The following is a 25,184-nucleotide window of genomic DNA, read 5'->3' on the forward strand; positions in this document are numbered from 1 at the left end:
GAGGGAGGACCCAGAGAAATGGGCGGGGTACTCCCTCTTATATACCCAATGCCAGAATCTATGAGCTTAAAATAGGAACTGATAACAGCATGTGACTCAAAACACAAATTCAGGCAATTAATTTGGGCCGCTCTCATTCCAACAATGTTAGACATTAGCAGCACTTTTCACAGGAGTGCTTATTACAAAGCACTCACTGGGAGAAACAGAAGATACACCTAATCAAATTGTAAGGGAGAAAGTAGCCTTAAGTTTAACATCTGGTTGACTGAATAAAGCACAATATGTTTGTTTTGGCTACAGGAATGCAAGAAATACGGGAACAAAACGTTTTAGAGTCATACAGATTCTTCTTGGTGTGCATTTGTAATTCTGCTATTAACATACATGTGTTAGTGTAACTTGCTTTTGGTTTTCGAAAGAATATTTTGTAATGCTATGTGTGAATTATTTTTATTCTATTATTATTTCCTGGAGAGTCTGAATATTCCTACCGCCGCTGAGTAATGTTTATATTCTGCTAATTATATAATGTTGTCTACTCGCATAGAAAGTTCATGTTGGGTCTTTCAACAATGACGGGATACTTCAGGGGTATTTTGAGTAATGCACAATGGTGAAGGGAATCCCCTCAGTGTTGTGGGCACAAAACCACAGAGGTGAAGGTTACTTTTGTTACTTTTGTTTGCTGCTTGTTTTGCATGAGTTTAGGCATGAAAGTTAAAAAAAAAATCCTTTTGCTTTTCAGATAAAACATTTTATATTTTCTTTCAACTGAATGTAATAATTTCTTGTAAGTGGCAATTACTCTTAAATAATAATAATAAAATAATGAAAGTGAAAGTTAACTTTCCTGTCCTCAGAGAGTTTAGAAGTGAGGGTTTGGCTCAGGATCTGTATTTCTTGTAAAATGCTATCACTTACAGTAAAGAGGGGAAGGGAAATGTTATGACAAAATCCCCTCGTTGTGGCTTTAGACTTCCCTAAAGAAATAAGACCGGCATCATGGGCAGAATTATGCAATGCATTACTAGGAATTTAAAAAATAAGATACAAGCGCTCCATGAGCTTTGTTTTAAGTGGCTCTGTGCCACGAGAAATAAATCCATCACATTGAAATACCAAACAAATCCTAAAAGAATTTGATGAATAACACTCGACCATCACAGGAAATATAACAGAAGCAGAGAAAGTGGTTGAAAAAGAGCTATACTCCTCTTTCCTTTTAAATATCTACAAAGTCAGGGAGGTTATGGCCTGAGAGTTTTCAAATATCTGAAAGCTAATCTCCCGTTCCACACAGTGGTACCACCCCTCCTCCAAGTACACACTGTTGAGGGATAATTAGTCTCTTTATTGACACATCCTATGGGAGGTGAATGGAATTTTACTGGAGTGTAAGGTGGGAGTGCCACTCTTACTGATGCACCTGATTAAAACGTGGCCTGCTCAGCCTCCATTATTCCGTCCACTCCGCCGCCATCTAGGGAGTGTTTACTGGAGCTTGCGTGATAAATGACTGAAGTGCCATTCAGATATGCATTTTGATTCACCATCACAAGTGGCTGCAATCGCTGATTAAGTCAAAGTCAGAACTGGTGAATGACTTCACAAGAATTATGTGTCAATGTTGTGTTGGTATGACAACAGTCGTCACACGCAGGGTTGAGTAAGAGAGGAAATAAAGGGTTAAAATCACAGCTTTTATAGTAAACTGGAACCAACCAACTGATTCTGGCTACGCAGAGAGGATATTCAACAGGAGAGATTTCCTGAGTGTTTCTGGAAAAAATTGACCTTTCACTTCCTCTTCCACAGACAAAAAGATAGGAGACCTCATTGAGTGATACACATATCTCCACTGGACACACAGCTGGAAGTGACCTCCTGGAAACAAGTGGCTTATCTCCATAAACAGGGCCCTCACTGTTGACAACCCAGTCCAAGAGAATGAGTCTTGATTCCGCCATTACACACACTCATACACACACACACACACACACACACACGCACACACACACACACACACACACGTAAGGTCAAGATTTTATTGTGCAAACAAAGTATTGACATGCCAGTGAGCGTCTGCTGGTCTGAAGGATTCAACATGACTGTCTTTTGTCATTTCTGTATAGAAAAAGCTCAGTTTTGGACATAGATGTTCATCATTTATTTTCTTTCTTTCCGAAGTAAGATTTAGACGAAAAGATTAATACCACGCTCGTGTCTGTGAGTCAAGTATGAAATTGGAGCGAGGACGGGATTAGCCTAGCTTAGCATAAAGACTAGCATCAGGGGGAGGTAGCTAACCTGAACTGGACGTAAAAGAACACAAATATCCATGTTTCATCTTGTACACAACCATACACAGATATATAAAACGTGCTAAAACTATTTCTTAACAAACAACAGTAGAGCGCAGTGACTTCCTGGAGTCTTTTTGCCACAGAGGTTGCCAGGTTTGGTGCCACTGTACTCGTAGAGACATATACTAAAACCTCTGATCACCAGCCGTATTTGGCAAATAGCTCTATAGCCGGTGACACTGCACAGAAGTGCTGAGTGGGTGTTTGAACTGAGGTTCATTAAGAAACGGCTCAAAAACATAACTCCAACCGTGAATCTACAAATAGGTACTTTTCCATCCACAAATTAAATAGACACATAAGATGTTAATAATTGAGCCTTAAGGATGTCGGTAGGCATATTTTAGAGATTTGGACAGAAGAAGGCTAACTGTTTCCCCTTGCTTCAAGTCTTTATGCTAAGATAAGCTAATAGCCTCCCAGCTGCAGCTCCTGAGCTCCGTACTTAACACACTGACCATGAAAATGGTATTAATCCTCTGATTAAACAATCTGAAATAGAACAACTAAGTGCATTCCCAAAAATATTTATTTGAACTTTGTCCTTATAGTTAAGCCACAAGCTGCAACAACCAATAAAAAAAGATTGGAATGTACACGCATCCACACACCAAGTGCAGCCAAAGCAACACTGGAGCTTAGATATCAACTGCAGTCAACTGTGATATTTTTTATTGCTCGAGGGGGGCGGCTGTGTCTTGTAAACACAATGGCATCATTGACCTACAGACCGCTCTCTCCCAGGCAGTCAATCGCACAACAACTCATTACAACAAAACCCTGAGGTCTGTCATGCAGGATATGCACGATGGCAGTGCCATGGAGTTACTGCTTGTTCTTATCTCTTCTTTCAGGTCTGAAGATTCACACCGCACATTCGGCTCCCGATTTGTCTCGTAAGTGTTTTTCATGTCTATAACTTCTTTTTCTGGAGAAAGTCAAAATGCTAACTGGTTATTTTTCAGCTGTGAACTGCAACTGCAAAGGAAGCTTAGGATACATTAGGCATCCCCTAATAATCATCTTCACATCCTGCTTTCTAAACAGCTGGTGCAACTCATCCTGAAAGACCAGCATCAGGGTGAAGAGGCTCCTGACGTCTAGGTCCTGAACTTAGATCACAGAATAGATTCTCCCAAATCATTAAATAAACTACAGCTGAGTTGTTTTGACTTTTAACAAGAACATACAACTTCAACATATGATGGATGAAATTATGGTAACAGTGATGTGTTCAGACAAAGTCAACGGTAGGTTTTCTCTCATTTTCACAAAATCTCTCAGACAAACCTATTGTGACCTCAGCAGAGGTTTCTATCTTTTGTGGGCCTAATAATAGTTCATTGTGAATGAGCGCCTGGTACTGCCTCTCATTTGCTCCCTGAAGCTTCACACTGCCTCATGTACACACACACACACACACACACACACACACACACACACACACACACACACACACACACACACACACACACACACACACACACACAGGGGGCCGAGTACGGGATGCACTCATGGGAGGGGAGACTTCACTCACTATGCTCTGTTGTCTTGTATTTTCGAATGTGTAGTCATAGTCCAAACATTGTGTTGGAGAGCTACACCCAGTGACTGGGACACCACCCAGTCAAGAACCAGGGCCGAGCTGCAAGGACTAAAAAAAGCATCGAATAAGATTGTTGAAGGGCTTCTAAATGATGTATTATTTAGTAATAATAACTGAATCATCCAGTCATTTCTGCTTTGTTAAGAAGGAAAAACAATTGCCTTGTTAGTAATAAAGCTAATCTGACACCCTTGTTTTATTGCTGATGTTAATCATACATTTAAATAAGGTGAAAGTGACATATCAAACCACTGTGTTTGAGATTATCTTCTGTTTTAATAAGCATCATACATTTAGCACTATTTTTTCCACTTGTGTATTGTAACTAATTTAAAAAGTATCTCCCACTTGAAGTGAAATTAGCATCACCTTGGGTTCTCTTTCAGTTTATCTTCACAATATCCTGAAGAACCACACGGCTCACGCTTGTGAAGGAGACACGCTCGTCATTGAGTGTCCCTCGAGGACGTCTGTGGCCGTCCTCTCAGCTTTCTATGGACGACGTGTTCCTAATCAGCATTTATGTCCCTCTGCAAACACAAACACGACTGTGGAGGAGGATAAAGAATGCACTTCCCCAGTTGCCATCAAGGTAAATAAAATCACGGTGAGACTAATGTGAAATCAAGTCCATGTTTTAGTAAAAGGCTGTCGTGACCCACACTGCAGATTACACACACTTTGCTTGCAGAAAGTGGAGTCAGAGTGCCAGGATCAGCGGTTCTGTCACATCCCTGTTTTCAGTCCAGTGTTTGGGCAGGACCCCTGTCCTCTCACCAGCAAGTACCTTCTAGTCGCCTACAAGTGCAGACCAGGTGTGTCGCTATGGTCCTATACTCATGTGGACAGCAGTAGTCTGGATGCCAGCATATCCATCAGTTCACTTGTGTTGCTGAATTGAAAGCATTAGCAACTAGAATTGTGTGTTCTGAATGCGCTTCAAACTTTCTTCAAATTAATATCTACCATTTTAGTGAAGCACGGAAGTTCAGTCTAAAAAATTTGAAATGGCAGTTTGACAAAAGAATCCCAACTCAAAGTCATTTGCGACTTGCATCCAGAACACACTGTTTTTACTCGGTGTTTATCAAAATACTTCTTTCTGTAATCGTGTGTACATGCCATCTGCTTTTCAGAGCACCACCGCACAAGGCTGGTGTGTGAAAATGAGCGCCTGAGGCTGATGTGTAAAAACCAAACTGTCCTGGCGATCTACTCGGCCACGTTTGGACACCTGCTGCATGGCAGTCCTTACTGCCCTCAGGAACCTGGATCACACACTGACATGGGTCTGAACACAGGGCGCTTAAGAGTCATCTAGTGGCAAAGATGTGGAACAAATATCAGTTATATAGACACAGTGGATAATCATTTGTGTGCCCTGTTTATTTATTAGTATATATTAGAGGTTAGATTTGAAACCAGAGCCTAATGTTGCAACAATTGACTGATTTCTTATAATGAACGCATTCCAGTTTTTTATTTTACTTGACTTAATTTATTCCAGAGTGTTTGTCACCTTCGGCTCTGAGGAAAGTGTCACGCAGGTGTCACGGCAGAGCAAACTGCTCATTAGTGGCCGATACTCAAATCTTCGGGGACCCCTGCTTCCCTGGCACCAGGAAACACCTGCGAGTCTCCTACACTTGTGGTAAGTGACAAACCGGGTTTAAACTGCTTGTGACATGGTTTGCTGCATTATGTAAAATTCTTAAATTTTCTATTCAGTGCCCCGGTATCTCCTGGAGGATGTGGGCCGAGGGTCAACGGATCCTTTCATGATCTCAGACTACACACATGGTGAGAGTAAGCAGAAAATATTCACAGGTTTTGTTGCATGCAGCAGACTTTGACTGGCGTCTGAGCCCAGGCCCCTCTCACCTGCAGGTGGATGGTACACTGGCCCCACCTACAGGCCTCAAAACGTGCTCTTAACCAACTCTCTGGAGATCATTGAAAAAATATTGGGTATGTGCGCTGATGCCTGTAAACATCAGGCAAGGGTTACATGTACATGTCTTATTGTTTGTTGTAGTTATAATTAAAGGGCTATACCGTTGTTTTAGCATGTTTTAGCTGTAGAAAAGGAAGAAATGGCTTCTCAAACTGCTCAAAGTATTTTTTTACTTTTACTTTTTTGCACTGAGCATTTTAAAATATTCATTCACTCCATTTTTCTGTGCAGTAATACAGATAATTTGCATAAATACAAAGACCAAAAGAATAATTATTATTCCCATTTCTCTATTGCCTTTTGTGATCGAGTTTAAAGCCTCTGCACGTTGATTTTCACACAGTACTGAAAGGACATGGAGTTGGTGGCTGCTTTGGAAATTATATGTGCATCAATAAAGTAAAAACTTAGGGCATGCTTTGGTAAATTGTAAGCATTAATGCAATTTGTGGTAAATTGGTTGACATGTAAAAACACCAGAAAATTATTTTAAGGAATAATTTGGTTCAAAGGGCCAATATGTTTAACAACTGTGAATTTTCAGTTTTGTGCCACATTTGGAAGGTATTTTGATCCATGATCATTGCATGCCTCGGTCTCTTCCAGATTTCCCAGAGCGAGTTGCTCTGTACTTTGTCTCTGGCATCTGTGCTGGTCTGGTGTTCCTGCTCTGCCTGTTCGGTATAAGGTCCACATTAGTGAGGGATGTTAAAGACCTGGTTTGTGACCTGAAGGAAGAGTTGAAAGCATCTCACAGACAGCGCAATGAGCTCATGGAGGACCTCTTTGACGATGACATCTCAGACACGTCGTCCTTCCGTCACCTCACACAATCCTACCGCACGACAGAAATCCTCAGTCCTTCCACCTTGACAGTAGAGATGGTTGATCGAGACGTGGAACAGACGAGGGATCTGCCCAATGGAGACATTTGGCCACATCGAGACTCCAGCCCTTACGCCATTCATAAGATTAAAACCTACAACAATTGAGAAACATTTATGTGTGAAACTCCTTCAAAAGCATCCTTCTGGTATGATTAAAGTTGTGGACTGAAATTACACACATTCAGTTTACTTATCCATGTATTTTCAATCATGGCAAAGTGACTCTAAACAATAAAGAGTGAAATATACAAAGTCCTAAGGTGTTAGATTAATTACAATCGTTATTAAGATTAACATTACACAATATGTTCATTCATTTAATTGTTGTATAAATTCAGATTCAGCCTCAAATAATGTTCTGCCTACATTTGTTTCGGTCCTTGGATGTCATGTAAAATGTAAAAAAATAATATATCATACTGTGCATTAAAAACCTGAAAATGGTACAAGTACGGCTGAAATGATTAGGAGAAAATTATTTGACAATTGTGGATCCTAAATATAATTACAATATCTGTTTTGTATAAGATTGCAACTAAGGATTGTTTTCATGATGTATTAATCTAATGATTATTTTCTCAACTATTCGATTGATTGCTTGGTTTGTAAAAATTCAGAAAATTGTGAGAAATGTCATCACATTACCAGAGCCCAAAGGGACATCTTCACAATCCTTTTTTTGTATACAAACCTCAAAATTATTAAAAATAAATTAAATTCATTAGAAAAAGAAACAAATACTCACATTTGTAAAGCTGGAACCATGAAATGTTTTCGCCTTCTTATATACAGTCTGTGTTTTTTGCATGAAAATTGACAAAAACTGTTAAAATGGTTGTTAATCAATTTTCTGTCAATCTCATAATTGATTGATCAACTAATAGATTCAACTGTATGTACTGCTGGATAATTAAAACAAAACATTCTTTTTTTATATATATATTCTTTTTATGTTTAATGTGCAAAAATATTAAGTAACTAAAGCTGTCCAACAATTGTAGTGAAATTAAAAGTACATTTCCCTCTGAAATATTGTGAATCAGAAGTGACATAAAAATAAAATTGATGCATGTAAAGTAAAAGCACCTTAAATTACAATCCTTCACCTAAATGTACTTAGTTACATTGATTCCACCACCTGCAGCAAGCTAATCCCAAACCCCCAAAAGAAGACATACAGATTTAGCGTTAGTGTATCTCTGACATGGAAATAATTATGAAGTTACCACATGACACTGCAGGTTTTATTTTGTGTTTTTGTATCGATCGGCCTGAGAAGCATCGTTATGTCTCTGGTCCACACTCCGAGGCAGAAGGTGGCGCTAATTATCTTAAAATTCTTGCCAACCGCCGCTAGAATTCAAGACGAGGAACAGAAGAGGGAGGGAGTCCGCTTCGTAAACTCTCTACTGTATCGTTAAATATCTAGCTAACGTTAGCTTAAATCAGCCACAACCCATCAGCTATGTAGTCTGCTCAGCCTGTTGCATGACATATAAGAGAACCAAGACACTTCAAGGCTTTTGATGAATGGCGATCACTAAGCGGAATATTGTGACTTCCCGACTCTAATGAACATTCGTGCCCACATCCAGCAGCAGCAACAGCCACAGCTGGCTAACAAGCGGTTAGCATTATTAGCATTAGCACCAAACAGCTGTCATTCCGGAAGGCCGCCACCGCACCGGTTGGAGATTTAACTTTCTCTCTCTCTGCGTGTCTGGACTCAATCAACACAAAGTCGTTTGCCAATGATACTTTTTGCTATTTAACATCTATCGGTAAGAATGGAGTCGTCTTTGGGGATGTTCGACGAGGAGTGCTTGGCAATATCCTTTTTTTAAATTAAGTTACAACATTTTGTGTACGAGTGTGTATTTCAGTTCCAATTTACTTTAGCTCGTTGGCTAACGTTAGCTTTAACGTCAGGTGACGTCACTTAACGTTAGCTTCAACGTTAGTTAACGTTAGCCATTCGGCTAACTTGACAATTAGCTTTAGCTAGTTGATAACGATGCATTGACTGTGTTAAATAACTTTAGCTAGCGGTTGCTGTTAACTTATAGTTAATTCCTCTGGTTATCGTATAACTAACGTTACAGCCGACTTTTAATTCAGTTCACTAGTAACCACACCAATATAACCAGTCTCATATTAAGATAACCATATTGTTCTTGAGCAGAATAACGTTAGCCATGATTTATTTCAGGTTAATGGTTAATTGGCTGCCACTAACTAACTTGGCCACCATCTCTTTTTTCCTTTGTCACATTAATTTGCTGATTGTTCAATAAGCATGGCTTCTTCAAACAAAGATCATCACCTCTGAGTATCTTCAATCTAACCACACGCATACAAATTTTTCGGCTTAACATGACAGTGAGGTCTGTCTTGTTTGTCTGAGGTTAATTAAAATAACAACTCGCTGCTTGTGATGTCCAAGTGCTCCATTCTCATCCTGAGTCAAAAATAATTCCTTGATTGTGATGCTCACACTGTGAAAGTTCAGGAGCTGAGGGCTGGCCAGAAGGAGCCCAGACTGCTGTCACTAATTGAGCGCAGGGGAGAGTTTAAGTAAGTATCAGACAACCTGATGACTAAATATCAATGTGCTTTCGTCAGATAGAAGGTGAATCTAGTGAGATGCCGCAGGTTTCGAAGGAGCTCTGAACACCTCGAGGATTTAGAAGTCCATCTGCTGCTTCCACTTTCTATAGCTTTTTCTTTTTCTGATGAAATCCCAAATTTTGACAACTTTTTGTTGTGTTAGAAGGTAGATACTTGCTGTTTGTCTGTATGGGCTTAATTTGACATGCACTGAATAGCTGTGTCGCTTTCCAGGGGTAATATGGCTTTTAATCTTCGGTTTGATTGTTGTGTATTAGGGTTGGTTGGTATTTAGCATTTCTGTTTCTTTGTTTTTCTTGCGTTGTACATTATACCTTGTCAAACACACAACCTGAGGACCTGCAACAAATGTTCCAGGTTTTAGTCACAAAAATGTTCAGTGTTTCGAGCTGAAATTAATTTGTTGCTGTGTGGATCAGTGCCTTTCATTGACCTCCTCTTCAGATGTCAGAACAGTTGTGTCCATGGAGCTGCAGTCATTTGGTTCAGAGTTAAATTTGTGCCTTTTTTTTTAACCCGGGTCTCGGCAGCTTCAGTCGTTTTGTGAAAGGGAATGTTGTGGGTGTCTTTAAATGATCAGTGCTGTTTGTGTTTGTAGCAGGTTGTGGTGTGGAACAGCTAGAATGAGGGAGAAAGCAATTACACTATGCATTATCCAGAATTCCTCCACTTAGTCCTCGACCGTAATGAGACTCGCATGGGCACCCGAGCTCCTTCCTCAGCTGACTGTGTTAAAACCACACACACACTCAACTGCGAAAAACCTGCAAAAGTGACATTTGTTGACATTTCTGGGATCGGATTTTAAAGACTATTTTATTTGCAACAATTCATACTTCAGCAGATATTGCCACTGATGCATCAATAATAATTTGCAGATATAATACTGGTGTAAAAATAGCTATTTTAAAGATGTGAGGTGCCTGAAATAGATATAGTATAGATAATAGAAACTGTGAATGACAGTGAGGTCTCAAAATAAACACTGAGTTGAAGCAGCAAGTCTGACAGTCTCAAATTTAAACATTTCTAATTCAGAGCTATTGTTTTGCGGTGTTTCTGTTATTTCGTGCATGCTCTTGAGGGGGTCCGTTAGCTTGCGACATCCGAGGGTTCCTTGCAGACTCTGGAGAACTGAGTTCCTCTGACACAGCAGAGCTGACTCATTTTCCTCTCTTCAACAGTAATCGGACTCATTGTGAAGTGGAGGGGAAGTGTGGGCAGTGCCCAGCAAGCTGCGCTGACCCTGCCTATCAGTCAGCCATTGTTAGAGAGTGAAATATGACCTCGCCTACATTAACCCATATCGGAGATTTGAAGCTGCTTATGTTGATTATTTAATGACTCGGCTCCTCTGAATGTGTGCCAGGTTGCTACGCTGGACTTTAGTCGACAAGACTTCACTGACGCAGTGCGCTTGTTAGTTAATTGTTTGCGTATTCAACTAAAGCAACTGGACTGCAAATTAGACTAAAAGAGACTTTTGCATGTGTGCATGTGCATTTCAGATTTTTGTAAATCTTAAATTCACAGTTCATGATCTAACCCTAATTGTACATTTACCCATGTTGCATTGCAAATGTTCAGTGCATGAAACCATTTTAATTGCAATAAAAATGATGGCTGTTATGAGAATAAAAGAAAAATAGCTGCAGACCGTCTGCATATGCTTTGTGTGTTACATGATTTTATTGATTATCTTAAACTATATTAAACGTGACAGAGCGGATGTTAAGTGGGACTCTGTGCTGCTCTCATCCAGATTGGGTGTGTTGGCGACCCCTGATGCTGTCGTGTCTCATCCAGTGGCTGATCTGTGGATACCCATCAACGGTCATTTTGAAATTGTGCGAGGTGTGCGGCTTCTTTTTTCCTAATTCACAGTATTTACTGTTTTGACTATGCTAAGTAGAATCAAATGTTCATTACTTTAAAGTCGCCAGCTGCTACAAGCTATTTAGTTAAAGTTGATCCTCACATTCTTTAACCATAGTAGTGCATAATAGTGTTACTGTGGTGTGAAAGTGAAAGTCCAGGGAGCATTTCCTCTGCACTTGGAAGGACAAAATTTAAAAATCAACCGATGACAACCTGAGCCTGTTGAAATAATTGATAACACCTTTTGGTTTACTTCACCTTTTGATCTCTTTCCTCTTTCATTTCAGAGGCTGAAGAGGCTCTTCTTATCAACCTCTCAGTAGCTTGTAAGTACGTTTTACCTCTCTTGTTTTTATGCAGAAAATGTTGTTTTTGGTCCATGCAAGCTGGCAATAATAAAATGGGCCTGTATTGTGGGAAACATGGCATTTATCGCAACGCAGCCCCATTTTTAGAGCAGGCCTTCAGCCAAATGTCCTTTATTCAGTAGCAGACGCTGGTCGTGGGTTACCAGGGCTCTCTGAGAGAATGCTGAGTTGGTTCACTATTAAATCACTTCGCTTTGTTTTCTGGACAGTCTGCATTTCTAAGGTGTCAACATGTGTGTAAGCGTCTGTGTTTTCCGTACCCCTCTCAAGCCGGCATTAGGATACGAATCAAAGGAGAAAGGGCTCCAGAGTTGCTGTTCGAACTTGAGGACAATGATTGGACTCAGACTTTCTTAATCCAGGTGACGAGTGCTCAGCAACAAGGTAAGACGTCACTGTCTGTCGGTAGTTTATTGCAGTTGGATGATTAATTATTTAATCGCTCATCTAACATTTATTCACCGTGGGTGGATTACACCACTCGCTGATTTCCTGTGTATACTCGTCTCACACACACACACACACACTAGAGGAGAGAGTCACTTTGCGGACTTTTAAAAAATAATAACTTGATCAGATTGACCTTTTAAAGGTGCCTAAGACTTGCGTCACTATGCTGTAATTCTTACATATTATTTTTAGCCATGTAGCTCATACTGCTCCTCAAATGAGCAAACAAAATATGGAGATGTTGTTATGGTGTTCATATGTATTACACTATAGTAGTCTCCAAAAGTTCCTGTGCTTATCTTTATTTATGTAGTAAGTAGATAAAAACATTTTTACGTGGGTTTTGCCAAATTGCTATTCTGATGTGAATGTAAACTGTAGCTATTGAATCCACGTTTTAGTCCTCCACCTCACTAAACGACACCCTGGAGAAATAATAGCTTTTGAAGCAGCATCATCATTGGCCAGTAAGCTTAGCCCTCGCCGATATGATGAAAATCTTCTATCCCATCATAGGGTAGTCCCATAAACAGAATTCTTATCAATTCAGATTATTTTAGAGAATTCAGTTAATATGTGCTCGTTACTTGTTGTCAGTTTAGACAATGTAACTGTGTTTCAAGATATCTCGAGATATGATTCCAGTAAAAGACAATTACTTGGTTCTTCGTGTGCATGCAGCATCATGGCATTTGTTTGCATTTTTTGCTCTGTGAACATGTGCTCACTCTTATTAGCTGATGGGCTGCAGGTGTGACCAATGCCACGTGCCTAGTGGCTGCAGCGCCTGCAGCTGGATAGTTGACTCCCTCTATCACCTCCCCCAACCTGAGCTTGGGGATCCGCCTCCTGTGCCGTGTCTGCTCGGCTTTTCCCCCTGGTTTGCCACAGGAAATATAGCCAGTGATGCATGATGTCCAATTTAGTGGACAGATGATTAATCGTAATTTCCTCCCAATATAAAATCAATACTTGGAACATGTATGAATTATATGATTCCTTAGTTGTTACTTGATGTCACCAACATTTTCATACCTGCAAGGGTCTCTTTCCATAGAAGCATTGGCAAGATATTGATGAGTGACGGGGTGTTTCTGACCGTCTATCAGCTATCTTGGTTTTGAGAAATGTATCTTGCACTTACAACGGCTTGCCACTGAGTAGCAGTGTATGGGATGATGCAATCGCATTCACTGTTGCTGATGTGCAACTATGCCATCAAAACCCATGCATATACAAGAAAACAACATTTGAATAGCTGTCCACTGCAGTCACCTCTATGCATGAAAGGGTTTTAATATGAAATATTAGGTTATTTCTTTGGCAAGCCATTGTACATTTTATTGTTTATTTTGTATCCTAAAATGATCTCTGGAAACTTGCTCCTTCTGCTTGAGTAAGGTTTTACTTGAGTGTTGATCATCGTGTGCTTCCTTCTGACAATGCTGTTCAATTTTTTTTTTTAGTTGAATCCAAACTCCCGAAACCCAAAGCGATGGAGCCTCTTGCACCGACAGCCCTGAGAGGTGAAGTCCCCATCCCACCGCAGAGAGCCAACAAGACGGCTAACTCTGTTGGAGACAACCCACCCAGATCTACCAATGCACTGCCTCCCAACCTCAACAACAGCAGGTCAAGAAATCAGACCAACACAGGTAATATACAAATACACTGTTTACATTGAGACAAATATAACAGCAGAGAAAGCATAAATGAGAGCTAAAAAACCCCTCAGTCTTGTCTTCCAAATCATTTTCTGTTGCTGTTAGATTGAATCCTCTGTTTTTACTGTTCTACTGTTTCTGAAGATCCAGTTCAATCACTTGCCTCAGACTTTGGCTTTGAGGACAACTTCAATCACAAAGTGGAGGAAAAAAAGAACCACCAGAATCGCATAGTTGCTGTCAGGGAGCCTCCCCCGGTTCCCCCTCTACCTCCGCGCAAAGCCTCCTACGCTCCATCCAATCCTCTGCCTCCTACACCCACCCCTAAAGACAGAGCTATCTCCCAACCGACCAAAGACAACTCCAGACCAGAGTAGGTTGACACCATGACATCGTATCAGGTTTACAGGAAGCACTGGAAATCTGCTAAAAATAGTTTATGTAGTTTATAAACTGTCATTATGCCAAAGTGGAATCTATCCAGTGCTAAATAATACTTACCTTTTCCATTGCAGTAGTTTTAGGTCCGGGTATGACGGCACGGACAGGCCGACGTCTTGGTGCGACAGCCCCACCACCAACAGCATGAGACAGACCATGTTTTCCAGCCAGGCAGGACAAAGAGAATACCTCATCAAACACCGCCTGGGTAAGAAGGAGAATGAGTATGTGGACCTCAAGACCTTCAGGTGAGAGGGCCGTCTTCATTCTGATCATTGTTGGTTTAGATTTTAGTTTAGAGCTCTGCATAACTACTGTTTATTTTTTATTTCATTAGGTTTTTCACAGGTACTTGGAATGTGAACGGCCAGGCTCCAGACAGCGGCCTTGAGCCGTGGCTCTGCTGTGACGCAGAACCTCCTGATATTTATGCTCTGGGGTCAGTGAGAATTTATCACACAGGACTTTTTCTGACCATGAAGTAATGCATATCGTCCTCTGCTCTTGCTTGAAAACATCCGTTAATATGGGGACTTGGTTTATGACTCTAGTTTTCAAGAATTGGACTTGAGCACTGAAGCTTTCTTCTACATGGACTCGTCCAAGGAACAGCTGTGGGTGGAAGCAATGGAGAGGAGCTTGCACCGAAAAGCCAAATACAAGAAAGTGAGTCGAGAAAAGTCTACTTTATACCCAGTTCCTCTCGTCAACATTTCAAAGTTTCCTTGGGCAAGACAGGGATGAAAAAATAACAATAAATTTGCCCCTGACCATCGTATTTGTGTGTGACTGTAATGCAAATTGGATAAAAGTGCTCTAATAAATGAAGACATTTACTATGAATCGATACTGTCTAGATTCTACCTGGTTATTATTATTATATAGAACCGATCCCCACAGCCCAACCCACAAAAATATGCGTTAATCAACCAATCCTCACGCGCAAACCGCCAGCTTTATAGATTTAGTAGCACAATTGTCCGGACTGAGGTCTGAGAGACAAGGATGCAGACACTCCCATCCTCCCCGGCCCCGAAGATAGTAAAGAAGCGCTTTTCTTCTTATCAGAGTAACTCCAGTGATTGTCCGACCATTGAGAATTTGGTTGGACAAAAGCATATCATCCAACAAACCACAAGATTGCAAATGTGCTAACTTGCTTTTTCTTTATGTCTACAGGTCCGAATCATACGTCTTGTTGGGATGATGCTCGTGGTTTTTGTCAAAAAGATTCACAAGAATCATATAAAAGAAGTGGCTGCAGAGCATGTGGGCACAGGAATCATGGGAAAAATGGTTTGTTCAACACCACACTTACTACACGGCCTCAAAGTACACGTAGTGATAAACAATCAAGGGATAAATGGGCCATGTGTTCTCTTTCTTTCAAGTGCAGCAGAAAAATAAGTAAAATGTAAAATAAAATGGCTTAGTGTTAAGAAATATTAAAAAAGTAATATTTTTGTTTTCTTGATTACAGTTTACTGATCTTCTGTTTGATTTATTTAAGGTTACACAGACTTTTCTTCCTGCTTGTATTTGCCTAAATTATAACAAGTGTTACCTGTCAAACTGACAGCCGGATCTTCTTTTTGTTTCATTCTTTCAGGGAAACAAAGGAGGTGTGGCAGTGAGGTTTGTTTTCCACAACACTAGCTTCTGCATCGTCAACTCCCATCTAGCGGCACACGTGGAAGACTTTGAGCGCCGCAACCAGGACTATAAAGACATCTGTGCCCGCATGACCTTCCACTTACTGGACCACCCCCCTCTCAGCATCGTCAAGCACGAGTGAGTCCCTCACTCATTCATGTCCAGAGCGTTGAACTAATGTGCAGATTTTACACTCATTGGTTGTGCTTGTATCATGAGTTTGAGGGTTTGTTAACAATGTTTGTGTTTTATTGTTGATTTTTCATATTTCCAGCCTTCCTTCGTTTTGAACTATCTCTGTGTGGTTTGTGTTTCAGTGTAGTCATCTGGCTCGGGGATTTAAACTATCGTCTGTTCTTGTACGATTCTGCTGAGGTCAAACAGCACATTTCTCAGAATGAGCTAAAAAAGCTTCAGGAGGTTGATCAGGTAAGAGACTGTTGAATGATCTTTTTATCTTTTTAAAAACATTGACAGCTATTAGCACTATTGCTACAGTTCCCCTGTTTGGCTTTCAATAATTTGTCCTGTATTAAGTCGTTTTGACACAAAATAAGATGTATATTTTATATGTATATATACATATAATGATATATAGGATGTTTTCTGGTAATTTTATAAATAAATGGTCTCTATGAATTAACCACTTGGTAAAGCCATTTTTTTGTATAGTCGACAAATGAAATGAACTTCTCATTTTATTAATAAGTGCAAAATAATCAGATTTTCTGAGAAATTTGAGTTAGTATGTGCTTGTTAATATCAATTTAGACAATGCACTTGTGAATCTTGATGTATGATTTAATCACAATATGATTCTATATAAGACAATAAATGAATATATTGAACTATAGCCCTAAACTAAACACTCATTCACCAAATAATACTTTGAAATGTTTCATTGTGTAGTTAAACATTCAGAGGCAGACAAAGAGAGCCTTCACAGACTTCATGGAGGGAGAGATCAACTTCCTCCCCACATACAAGTACGACCCCAAAACGGATCGATGGGACTCAAGGTATCTGGTTTTCTTCTTCATGATTTGATTCTCAAACTTAATCCAGGCTTTGTATCGCTATTGCCAACTTGTCCTCAGTTTTGTTTTTTTCTTCTTTGGAATCCTGATTACATTTTGCCAGTAAGGAAACTCTATCCAGCTGATGAAGCTGGAAAAAGCTTTATTGTTACACTAATACAGAGTCAGCAGTACTTGTGTCTGATGTCTGACCTATTAACCTTGCCTCTGACCCTGTGGCTGTTTCCTGCAGTGGGAAGTGTCGTGTCCCGGCTTGGTGTGACAGAATCCTGTGGAGAGGAAACAATGTCCAGCAGCTCAAATATCGAAGTCACATGGAGCTGCAAACTAGTGACCACAAGCCTGTCAGCGCTGTCTTCAGTGTCGGGGTAAGAAGCCATGTTGTCAAATAAAACCCCCTCAACTGACCGACTGGTTTTTGGTCAAACATGCACGGTTCTGCTGTTAATTCTGATAAATATAACCTGTGTTTTTGTACAGGTGAAGGTGGTAAATGAGCAGCGCCACAAAAAGGTGTTTGAGGAGATTGTTCGGGCGATGGACCGAATGGAGAATGATTTCCTTCCATCTGTAACTCTGGACAAGCGAGAGGTATAAATACAGTCCTCTCATACACATGCACTCATTATACTGACAATCTGTCTTCTGCTCCTTCCTCAATGACATCATCTCAGGCACTAATCACTGGTAACCTGATAAACAGAGTAGTATTATGTAATTTCTCCACAGATTAGGAGGATAAAGTTTCTGGTGAATCTGTTGTTTACGTTGCTTCTCTTTTCCCTGTTATGCAGTTTGCATTTGGGAATGTGAAATTCCGGCAGCTTCAGAAGGAGCGTTTCCAGATAACGAATGACGGGCAGGTCCCCTGTCACTTCGCCTTCATCCCCAAACTCAATGACTCGCAGTATTGCAAGTCGTGGCTCCGCGCCGAGCCAAGCGACGGATTCCTCGAGCCGAGTAAGTCTGAATAACTCCCTTTTTCTATTTTGATTGTTTTTATTCTTGTTACCTTAAATTTTAGATCCGTGATCACATGGTGTTTCAATCATTGGTGATGGAATGTCAAAGGCAGATTATAAGTTTAGCTGTCTTTCTTCAGGAAACATTGTACTGTTGTATGTGCCGCTGTAGTGTCACCATTCCATTCACCGTTTTTTAAACTGTTGCATTGAAACCCTGACTTATCCTCCTGAACAGATGAGATCTTGGAGATCTATCTGGAGGTGTATGTCAGTAAAGACTCCGTCACGCTGCTGAACTCTGGAGAAGACACCATCGAGGACATTCTGGTGCTCCATCTGGACCGTGGCAAAGACTACTTCATCACCATCTCTGGCAACTACCAGCCCAGCTGCTTTGGCACCTCGCTGGACACTCTGTGCCGGATGAAGAAGCCCATCAGAGAGATCCCCATCACCAAACTAATTGACCTGGTGAGGGAAAGGGAAACCCAATCATACATGTTAAAAGTGATAGGATTAGTGAGCAGTTTCCTCAGGTTAGTTGAAGCTCTGATTGTGGAAACATAGGATAGATGGCTGTGCCTCACTCTGTAGCTATTCACCACCTGAAACCTGAGCAGACATGTGAGAGCTCGTTCACTCCCTCAGGCTAAACTCCATCACAGAAAGAGAACTATATTTGGAGCGCAAAAAGAATGTCCCAACCTGTATATTTCTGGCTAAAGGGGAACGAGGAAGTGGCAAAAACATCGGTCTGGAGCTCCTAGAGAAACAGGGACAACTGACTCAGGTTAGGTCCATAAATGGACTCCTCTGGTCTTCACACATTCACCTCAGTCTGTCCATATTGCTATTTTACAATGAATCCGATTTTGGTTAGGAATATACTATCATTCAGTACTCCTTTTATTTCTATTTGAACTATTCCATTTTCCTACTGGCCTGGTGGATTTGATCAATGATTTATTCAAGAACAATCCATAATCTTATCTTGTGATTCTCTGTTCATGCATACTTCTTCTATCTACTTTCTTCTTTCTTCTTTTGTTTCCTTTCATCGTCTCTAATTGCCTTGATCATTCCTTTCCAACTCTTCACTGTGGTTGTGGGCTGACTTCTTGCTCAGGGAGAGGACAGCTACATGGAAAAGGTAAAATATTAGCTCAATAGTGATCCGCTATCGGGGAAAATCAGGGTCAATGTTACCTTTGTTAATAGACCAAGCATGTGCTTTATGACACTTTATTGACCTTCCACAGTCGCTGATGTCATAAAGATAAAGTGGTTCTAGTATTATCAGAATCATTCATGTGAGGAGATGATATCAGCAAACGCCCCAGTGTGGACTACATCCTGTTACTGTCTAACTTTAACCATAAAGATTCACATACTGTAGTAGAAATAGATTTATGTGTAAGTAACAAAGCGTACTTACTAGAATGTCGGACTATTCCTTTAACGTGCAGTCAATATCGGCTACAATATTTTCTGCCCTTAGGTTGATTTAGAAAGTGGCTTCACTAGCTAATCAGAAAATGGAATCGCTGCATACTCTCTACAGTTCAGAAAGCTGACAAGCGCAACGCTTGTTAACCCTAAAGGCAATCACAGAGCAGACCGTGCCAGCTTAGTTATAATCTGTGTGCGCAGATCAGTCACCCCTTAAATCTCCCCCGGCCCATTGAGGACAGAGTGCACCAGTCTAATGAAACTCAAGACGCCCGCAAACACACTAAATCCCATTTCACAGCAGGTCACCCTGACTGCCCCCCCGTACACATGAGTAAAGCTAATGAGAAGAAGTATTGGCGTCTGGCTTCATAGCAGTGTTTGAGTTTAGCTGAACAAATGTCTCCTCTTCTAGTTACTGATCAGTGAAACTGAGTAGCTGCACGAGTAAACGGATATCCACTTAGAGTTTCCGAACAATGTAACAATATATACATTTATATTGAAGCATTCTTGGTTTTGAATCTCCTCTGGAAGATTCACCACACTGTAAATACCCTGAATGTTCACAGTTGACAGTTTACAGAATATGCCATTAATTGTGCATGTTAGCATTGTCCCCCGTTAAAGGCCCACTCCAGTTTCCTTTGCATCTCTGTGCAGCCTCACTAGCTCTGGTTATTTTTGGACGTCTCTCGTGAGTCTCGGGAATCCATTTGCAGCGACAAGAATGTGATATCCAGCCCTTTTTTTTCTTCCTCCTTTTTTCTTTTAAATGGTTCTCCTTCATTTGAGTTTCCAGACCGTAGAAATAATCCTGACCTCACTTTACCTCCTACTCCATCACTAATTGATGAGAAGTCTCATGTGCAGTCACTCTAGAAGTCTCTATGAATCTCACAGCATGGGAATAATAATAATTTCTTGGAATAAATAAATAAGGGAATATTGGTTTATTATTATTAAATAATCTAATGTCACTGCTGCTATTTGTTAGTACAATAACTTGACTGTGTTGTCTCTCATCAGGAAAAGTCAAAGGTGAGTTTCCTGATGGATGGTACAAGTACCGAGGACAAACCTCTAAAGATCCCCAAAGAAGTCTGGATTCTTGTCAACCATCTCTTCACCAGGTCCTGTGATCAGGTGAGAGGGCCACAACTAATAAAATACTCGCTACAATTGATAAAATACTCGCTACAATTGATAAAATACTCGCTACAATTGATCAAATACTCGCTACAACTGATCAAATACTCTCTACAACTGATCAAATGCTCGCTACAACTGATCAAATACTCTCTACAACTGATCAAATGCTCGCTACAACTGATCAAATACTCGCTACTACTGATCAAATACTCGCTACTACTGATCAAATACTCGCTACTACTGATCAAATACTCGCTACTACTGATCAAATACTCGCTACAACTGATCAAATACTCGCTACAACTGATCAAATACTAACTTGTGTCAACTTGTTAAATACTGGCCACAACTGATGAGATACTAGCAACCTCAACGGATGTCTATCATGAGAGTTGATAAGACCGTGAATTGAGGGATGTAGTTAGATTTGTTTTTTGTTGAGAATGGCCCATTAACTGTCACTTTCATGTATTACACCCTTAAAGACAAAGGAAAGGCCCTTATGCTATAATGTGATAATATCTCACTCACTGAGGGAGTAGGGCAATTTTTTAACTATTTTTCAAAAATTCATTACAGTGTAATCATCGTGATCCTAATAGAAAATAGTTCCTTATATACAAAGAAAGATGTTTTTTTTTTTTTTTAAGAAGTTGGGTACAAACCTAAGTTACAAGCTTATTGTCCTGATGACAAACTACAGCATGGAGCCTTCTGAAGGTCTGTGTGCACCGTTACGTTCAGGCTCATTAGCATTAGTTGCAGAAACAGACGGGTTTACTGGTCTCCCCGAAGAGAAAAAGTGATTTATGTAAGACTGAAGATGAAGTTCATTTCATGTTTTATTCCTCATATGATGATTTACAGGCCACACTTTTCTTAATGTTGGGTGAGCATTTGTATGTGTGTGACACAATAACTACATAACGAACCAGCTGATACTGATTGTGCACAGAGGTACTTGTGGGAACTGTTCTTAAATGTTCCGTATCTGTCTCTGTGCGTCTCCCAGGAGGACTTGTTCCAGACACCAGGACTACAAGAGGAGCTGCAGAGCATCATCGACTGTCTGGACACCAGCATCCCAGACTCCATCTGTATCCTTGTTTATGGAGCCGGTCCCCCCCAAGACCCAGTCCTGCAATCACTGAAATGCCAAACAGTGCATCAAATAAGACACAGAGCGGCAATAAGACGCATACGTTCATGCTAACTCACTTAACTCATTGGTCCTGTTGTGTCTTGTTCTTGAGGATGTCACTGTTATTAGCATTATTATGACGATATTAATAGTAGTAAGCTAGGAGGTCAGAGTTAGAAGGGGCCCTTCCTCTCAATATATCTATAGCGCTCTATATTTGTTTGTTCTTCCTGAACTGTTCATGTAGCGGGTTGTAACCACTCTGTTGCTGAGGCTCTGCTGATCTTCTTGGAGGCCTTGCCAGAGCCAGTGGTGTGTTATGAACTCTACCAGCGGTGCCTGGACTGCGCTCACGACAGCCGCCTCTGCAAGCAGGTGCAGTGACGCTTCAGTTCCCCGTCATTACTTTGCTTAGCTTCTGTGCTTTTACTCATACCACCATCTACTGTGGGTTTACACTGACTATGGATACGTACCTCATACAATCCCACTTAAAGAGATCCAACCTATTCCTTTAACATACCGTGTAGTTACATGTACGATGTAGACCAGTTAGGCATTGTTTTCTGAGAGGAATTTTGAAGTTTATTTTAATGCAGCTGTATAGGAAAGAGTGTAGAAAGGCTATGTCTTAGCTCAGCATTGTCCCAGGATGTTTCTTTGTCGCATACTGTAATGTGTATGGCTAACCTTTCTCTACTTTTGACAGTTAATCTCCCAGTTGCCCCGAGCTCACCGCAACGTGTTTCGCTACTTAATGGCTTTTCTGAAGGAGCTTCTCAAGCACTCGCACAACAACAACCTGACGGCCAGCCTCATAGGTATGAAGTGGAAACCTCCTACCTTAATGCTCACTACACTCGTTGAACAGCCAGTTGTTTCTAATGCGCATCGGTCCCGATCAATTGGAACAACATAGCACAACACAACATCTGAAGAAAATTAGTCCATTGTAGTATAAATGGTTTGTTGTGTGGCTCTATGAGTTTGTTGTATTTATCCCACAAATACGAAGAATCTGATAACAACATCAATCCTCATAATCCAGTGTGACTATTATTATTTTCTGTAAATGTTTACACAAAATACGGCACTTTTGTGTCAGTATTAAATTCAAGCTACAATAAAAAAACATATGTAATGGTACCCATTCCTTGAGATGTATTCGTCTTTAGAGTTCAGACTAATGTACTGTACCCTGTTTAAAGGCATTGTGGGTGATGCAGTAGTTGGGGAGAGCACAAATTATTTACTCTCCTCATTACCTTTTGATTTTCTGTCAGTCAGGACTTTTACGCATCATCCTTATGGTAGCCATTCTGCTAAATATCCTGACAAACCACAAGGGTTGGCTACAGGGACATGAATGTTTTGATGGTGTATTTTGTCTTCACACTGCCGGTAATACAGAACATGGAAAACTGTTTTCTTTTATTTGACTACATAGAAGTGTCTTTTCTTGACCTTATTGTCCTGCTCTTTTTATTTTAGCGACACTCTTTGCCAGCCTCCTCATCCGTCCCCCTCCCAAGCTCATGGGCAGGCAGGCGCCACACGACCGGCAGAAATCCATCGACTTCATCCTGAGTTTCCTCATGGCAGGAGACGAGGAGTAACCGAGACCGATGGTACCTCACGGCGTTGGTCGGGTTTGGAGTGGATTCCCAACCTGCCTTACTGTTGGACCTGATTTACATGGTATTTAGTCATCTATCGGAGACCAGTGCAGCCGTTTTGCACCCTACATTTTCTCAAGCTAGAGGAACTCGAGACGTCACTGAAGCTGTGGTGATTTCACCAAGTGTCATATCACAGAATGACCCCTCGCTGGATTGGGAAGCACTTGGGTTTGGTTTGAACTGATGCCTACGCACTTTCTTATGACCTTAAGGCCCCGTGTCTCTGCAGTAGAGTCGTCCTCGCCCTCAGCTGACACTTCTTAGTGGAGGTGATCATGCCAAAACAACCCCTGAACAGAGAGTGGTAAGAATGTGAAAACTCTATGTATCCGTAGATCAATTACACTAAATAAAAAAAGATTTACTGAAGTTTTAGGACGTAGACTGAACAGTAGTATAAAGCAAATGGTTAGAAATGGGATAATTGTGGAAATGAATCACTAAGAATGTTTAAGCTTTAGATAAATCATGACAATCATCTGTTTTAACTGAGGGGACATTATTATAGATATCTTCAAGAACTATTTGTTACCATAGTCATTGTATTTTAACTGTTATTTATATATATTTTTTTCTTTGTTCATCTGAACAGTTTCTGGTTTCTACTACAATATGCTTTATTTTCAGCTCTGCATTGCTTTTAAGATATTCCTTGCTTGTTTTTTTTATCATCCTGTTATCGAAAACTCTGTCGTGAATGTTTGCTGTTTCTGTGTAACTCCAGCCGTGAGCCTTGCGTCTCGTTTTTTGCCAGTTCCTCTTGAGTTACAAAACAAGTATGTTAACACACTAACTTCCTGGTTAACCAGAATCAAGGGAGAAGTCTCCCTCCGTGGTTCCTGATGTCTTAAATGGTGTAAATAGTGATCGTTTCCCTGTTTCATGGGTATTTGACTGTCGGTATGGTGATGCAAATCTGTGGTGGTGTCTGCAGTTTGTCCTGTTTGTCATGAAGGTGGTGCTGTTGATGTCGGTGTTTGTTTACATGTCTTTTTCCTCACTTCGGCCACATCTTAAAGCTCATTTCTCATTGTTTTAGGCTGTTGTGATGCCAAGGCACAGCCGTTGTGTTGTTAATGGTAAATCCAGATTGTTTTAGGTGCTGCGGCTCTTTCTGTGTGCACAATGTAACGGACCATCACTCTGCAGGGTGCAGTCTTTGTGCCACTGAGGACATTCTGTCGTCACTGTTGCAAAACATGTCATTGAAATAAGGAACTTCTCTGCTGTGTATAATGGACTGTCATTTCCTCTTTAAAAGTTTTCCTCTTTTACAGTTTTAGAGATGTCAGCAGTAGTTCTCCCAGTCGACAAAAATATTCACATTTATGACATTAATTCCCCTTTTGAGCTTCTGAGGATTTAATGTTTGGAGACGATTGTGAGCACATTCTGTAATGTGACAACACTGACTGTCATGGCACTCATAGATATGCCTGTTGGGCTGAAGTTGCTCTATTCTTGTTTTTTCTGCCCGATTGCCATCAATACACTAAATTCTGATTGTTTTTATCAAGCCCAGCTTTGACAGAAGGTGGCTTGACCCTGAATGAAGAGTTGAGAGAGACATTTTACAATAGCCATTTATTTTTTTCATTTTGTCTTTTATACTATCCTCATCGTGTTAAACACAGAATCAATATATTCAATAACCTCTTATCCCGCTGTACCAGCTGATGTATCTGTGTGGCTCCGTTGTGCTTCTTTGTCTTCAGTTTTGTCTGTTCATGAAATTAAGGTACATTTAAAGGTATGTGAGGAAACACTCGCACCATGCTTTCCACTTTTCAGATTTTTGGTGCTTTTAATTTATTTAACAGAAATAAAACTGTCTAAAGCTGTTTTTGTTTTTTCCATTAAACCCCG

At 40.5% G+C, this 25,184-nt stretch overlaps 2 protein-coding genes across 4 annotated transcripts; both read left to right on the forward strand.

The window, feature by feature from the left end:
- Positions 1-41: 41 nt before the first annotated feature.
- LOC142962387 (protein eva-1 homolog C) lies at positions 42-7,895 on the forward strand. Of its 2 annotated transcripts, XM_076102830.1 has the most exons (9): positions 42-229; positions 1,819-3,262; positions 4,359-4,564; positions 4,664-4,787; positions 5,109-5,261; positions 5,480-5,623; positions 5,701-5,772; positions 5,860-5,940; positions 6,533-7,895. In XM_076102830.1, exons 2-9 carry the CDS (start codon positions 3,175-3,177, stop codon positions 6,916-6,918), a joined length of 1,254 nt encoding a protein of 417 aa, XP_075958945.1. In that variant the 5' UTR covers positions 42-229; positions 1,819-3,174; the 3' UTR covers positions 6,919-7,895. The 2 variants fall into 2 exon arrangements, with proteins under 2 accessions (XP_075958945.1, XP_075958946.1); XM_076102831.1 differs by lacking the exon at positions 5,860-5,940.
- Positions 7,896-8,173: 278 nt separating this feature from the next.
- ocrl (OCRL inositol polyphosphate-5-phosphatase) lies at positions 8,174-25,159 on the forward strand. 2 transcript variants are annotated; one of them, XM_076103060.1, is made up of 24 exons: positions 8,175-8,642; positions 9,308-9,387; positions 11,204-11,295; positions 11,607-11,645; positions 11,958-12,071; positions 13,604-13,792; positions 13,946-14,174; positions 14,317-14,490; positions 14,580-14,681; positions 14,794-14,908; positions 15,422-15,538; positions 15,852-16,033; positions 16,213-16,324; positions 16,805-16,914; positions 17,165-17,300; positions 17,413-17,523; positions 17,727-17,892; positions 18,133-18,368; positions 19,024-19,047; positions 20,376-20,492; positions 21,511-21,595; positions 21,887-22,014; positions 22,349-22,460; positions 23,131-25,159. In XM_076103060.1, the coding sequence occupies exons 1-24, from the start codon at positions 8,601-8,603 to the stop codon at positions 23,253-23,255; spliced, it is 2,937 nt and encodes a 978-aa protein (XP_075959175.1). In that variant the 5' UTR covers positions 8,175-8,600; the 3' UTR covers positions 23,256-25,159. The 2 variants fall into 2 exon arrangements, with proteins under 2 accessions (XP_075959176.1, XP_075959175.1); XM_076103061.1 differs by lacking the exon at positions 19,024-19,047 and having other exon boundaries at positions 8,174-8,642.
- The last annotated feature ends 25 nt before the right edge of the window (positions 25,160-25,184 follow it).

Source organism: Anarhichas minor, unplaced genomic scaffold, assembly GCF_050575085.1.
Source record: "Anarhichas minor isolate MPS153535 unplaced genomic scaffold, ASM5057508v1 ptg000028l, whole genome shotgun sequence".
NCBI classification, from domain to species: domain Eukaryota; kingdom Metazoa; phylum Chordata; class Actinopteri; order Perciformes; family Anarhichadidae; genus Anarhichas; species Anarhichas minor.

What these genes read in the sequence shown, in the direction of transcription:
- LOC142962387 (XM_076102830.1), top strand. Translation starts at nt 3,175, where the DNA reads ATGGCAGTGCCATGGAGTTACTGCTTGTTCTTATCTCTTCTTTCAGGT. An exon ending in CGCCTACAAGTGCAGACCAG is followed by an intron (nt 4,788 to 5,108) that starts GTGTGTCGCTAT and finishes TCTGCTTTTCAG; the next exon opens with AGCACCACCGCACAAGGCTG. An exon ending in GCGAGTCTCCTACACTTGTG is followed by an intron (nt 5,624 to 5,700) that starts GTAAGTGACAAA and finishes TTTTCTATTCAG; the next exon opens with TGCCCCGGTATCTCCTGGAG.
- ocrl (XM_076103060.1), top strand. Translation starts at nt 8,601, where the DNA reads ATGGAGTCGTCTTTGGGGATGTTCGACGAGGAGTGCTTGGCA. An exon ending in ACGGATCGATGGGACTCAAG is followed by an intron (nt 16,915 to 17,164) that starts GTATCTGGTTTT and finishes TGTTTCCTGCAG; the next exon opens with TGGGAAGTGTCGTGTCCCGG. An exon ending in AGGACAGCTACATGGAAAAG is followed by an intron (nt 19,048 to 20,375) that starts GTAAAATATTAG and finishes GTCTCTCATCAG; the next exon opens with GAAAAGTCAAAGGTGAGTTT.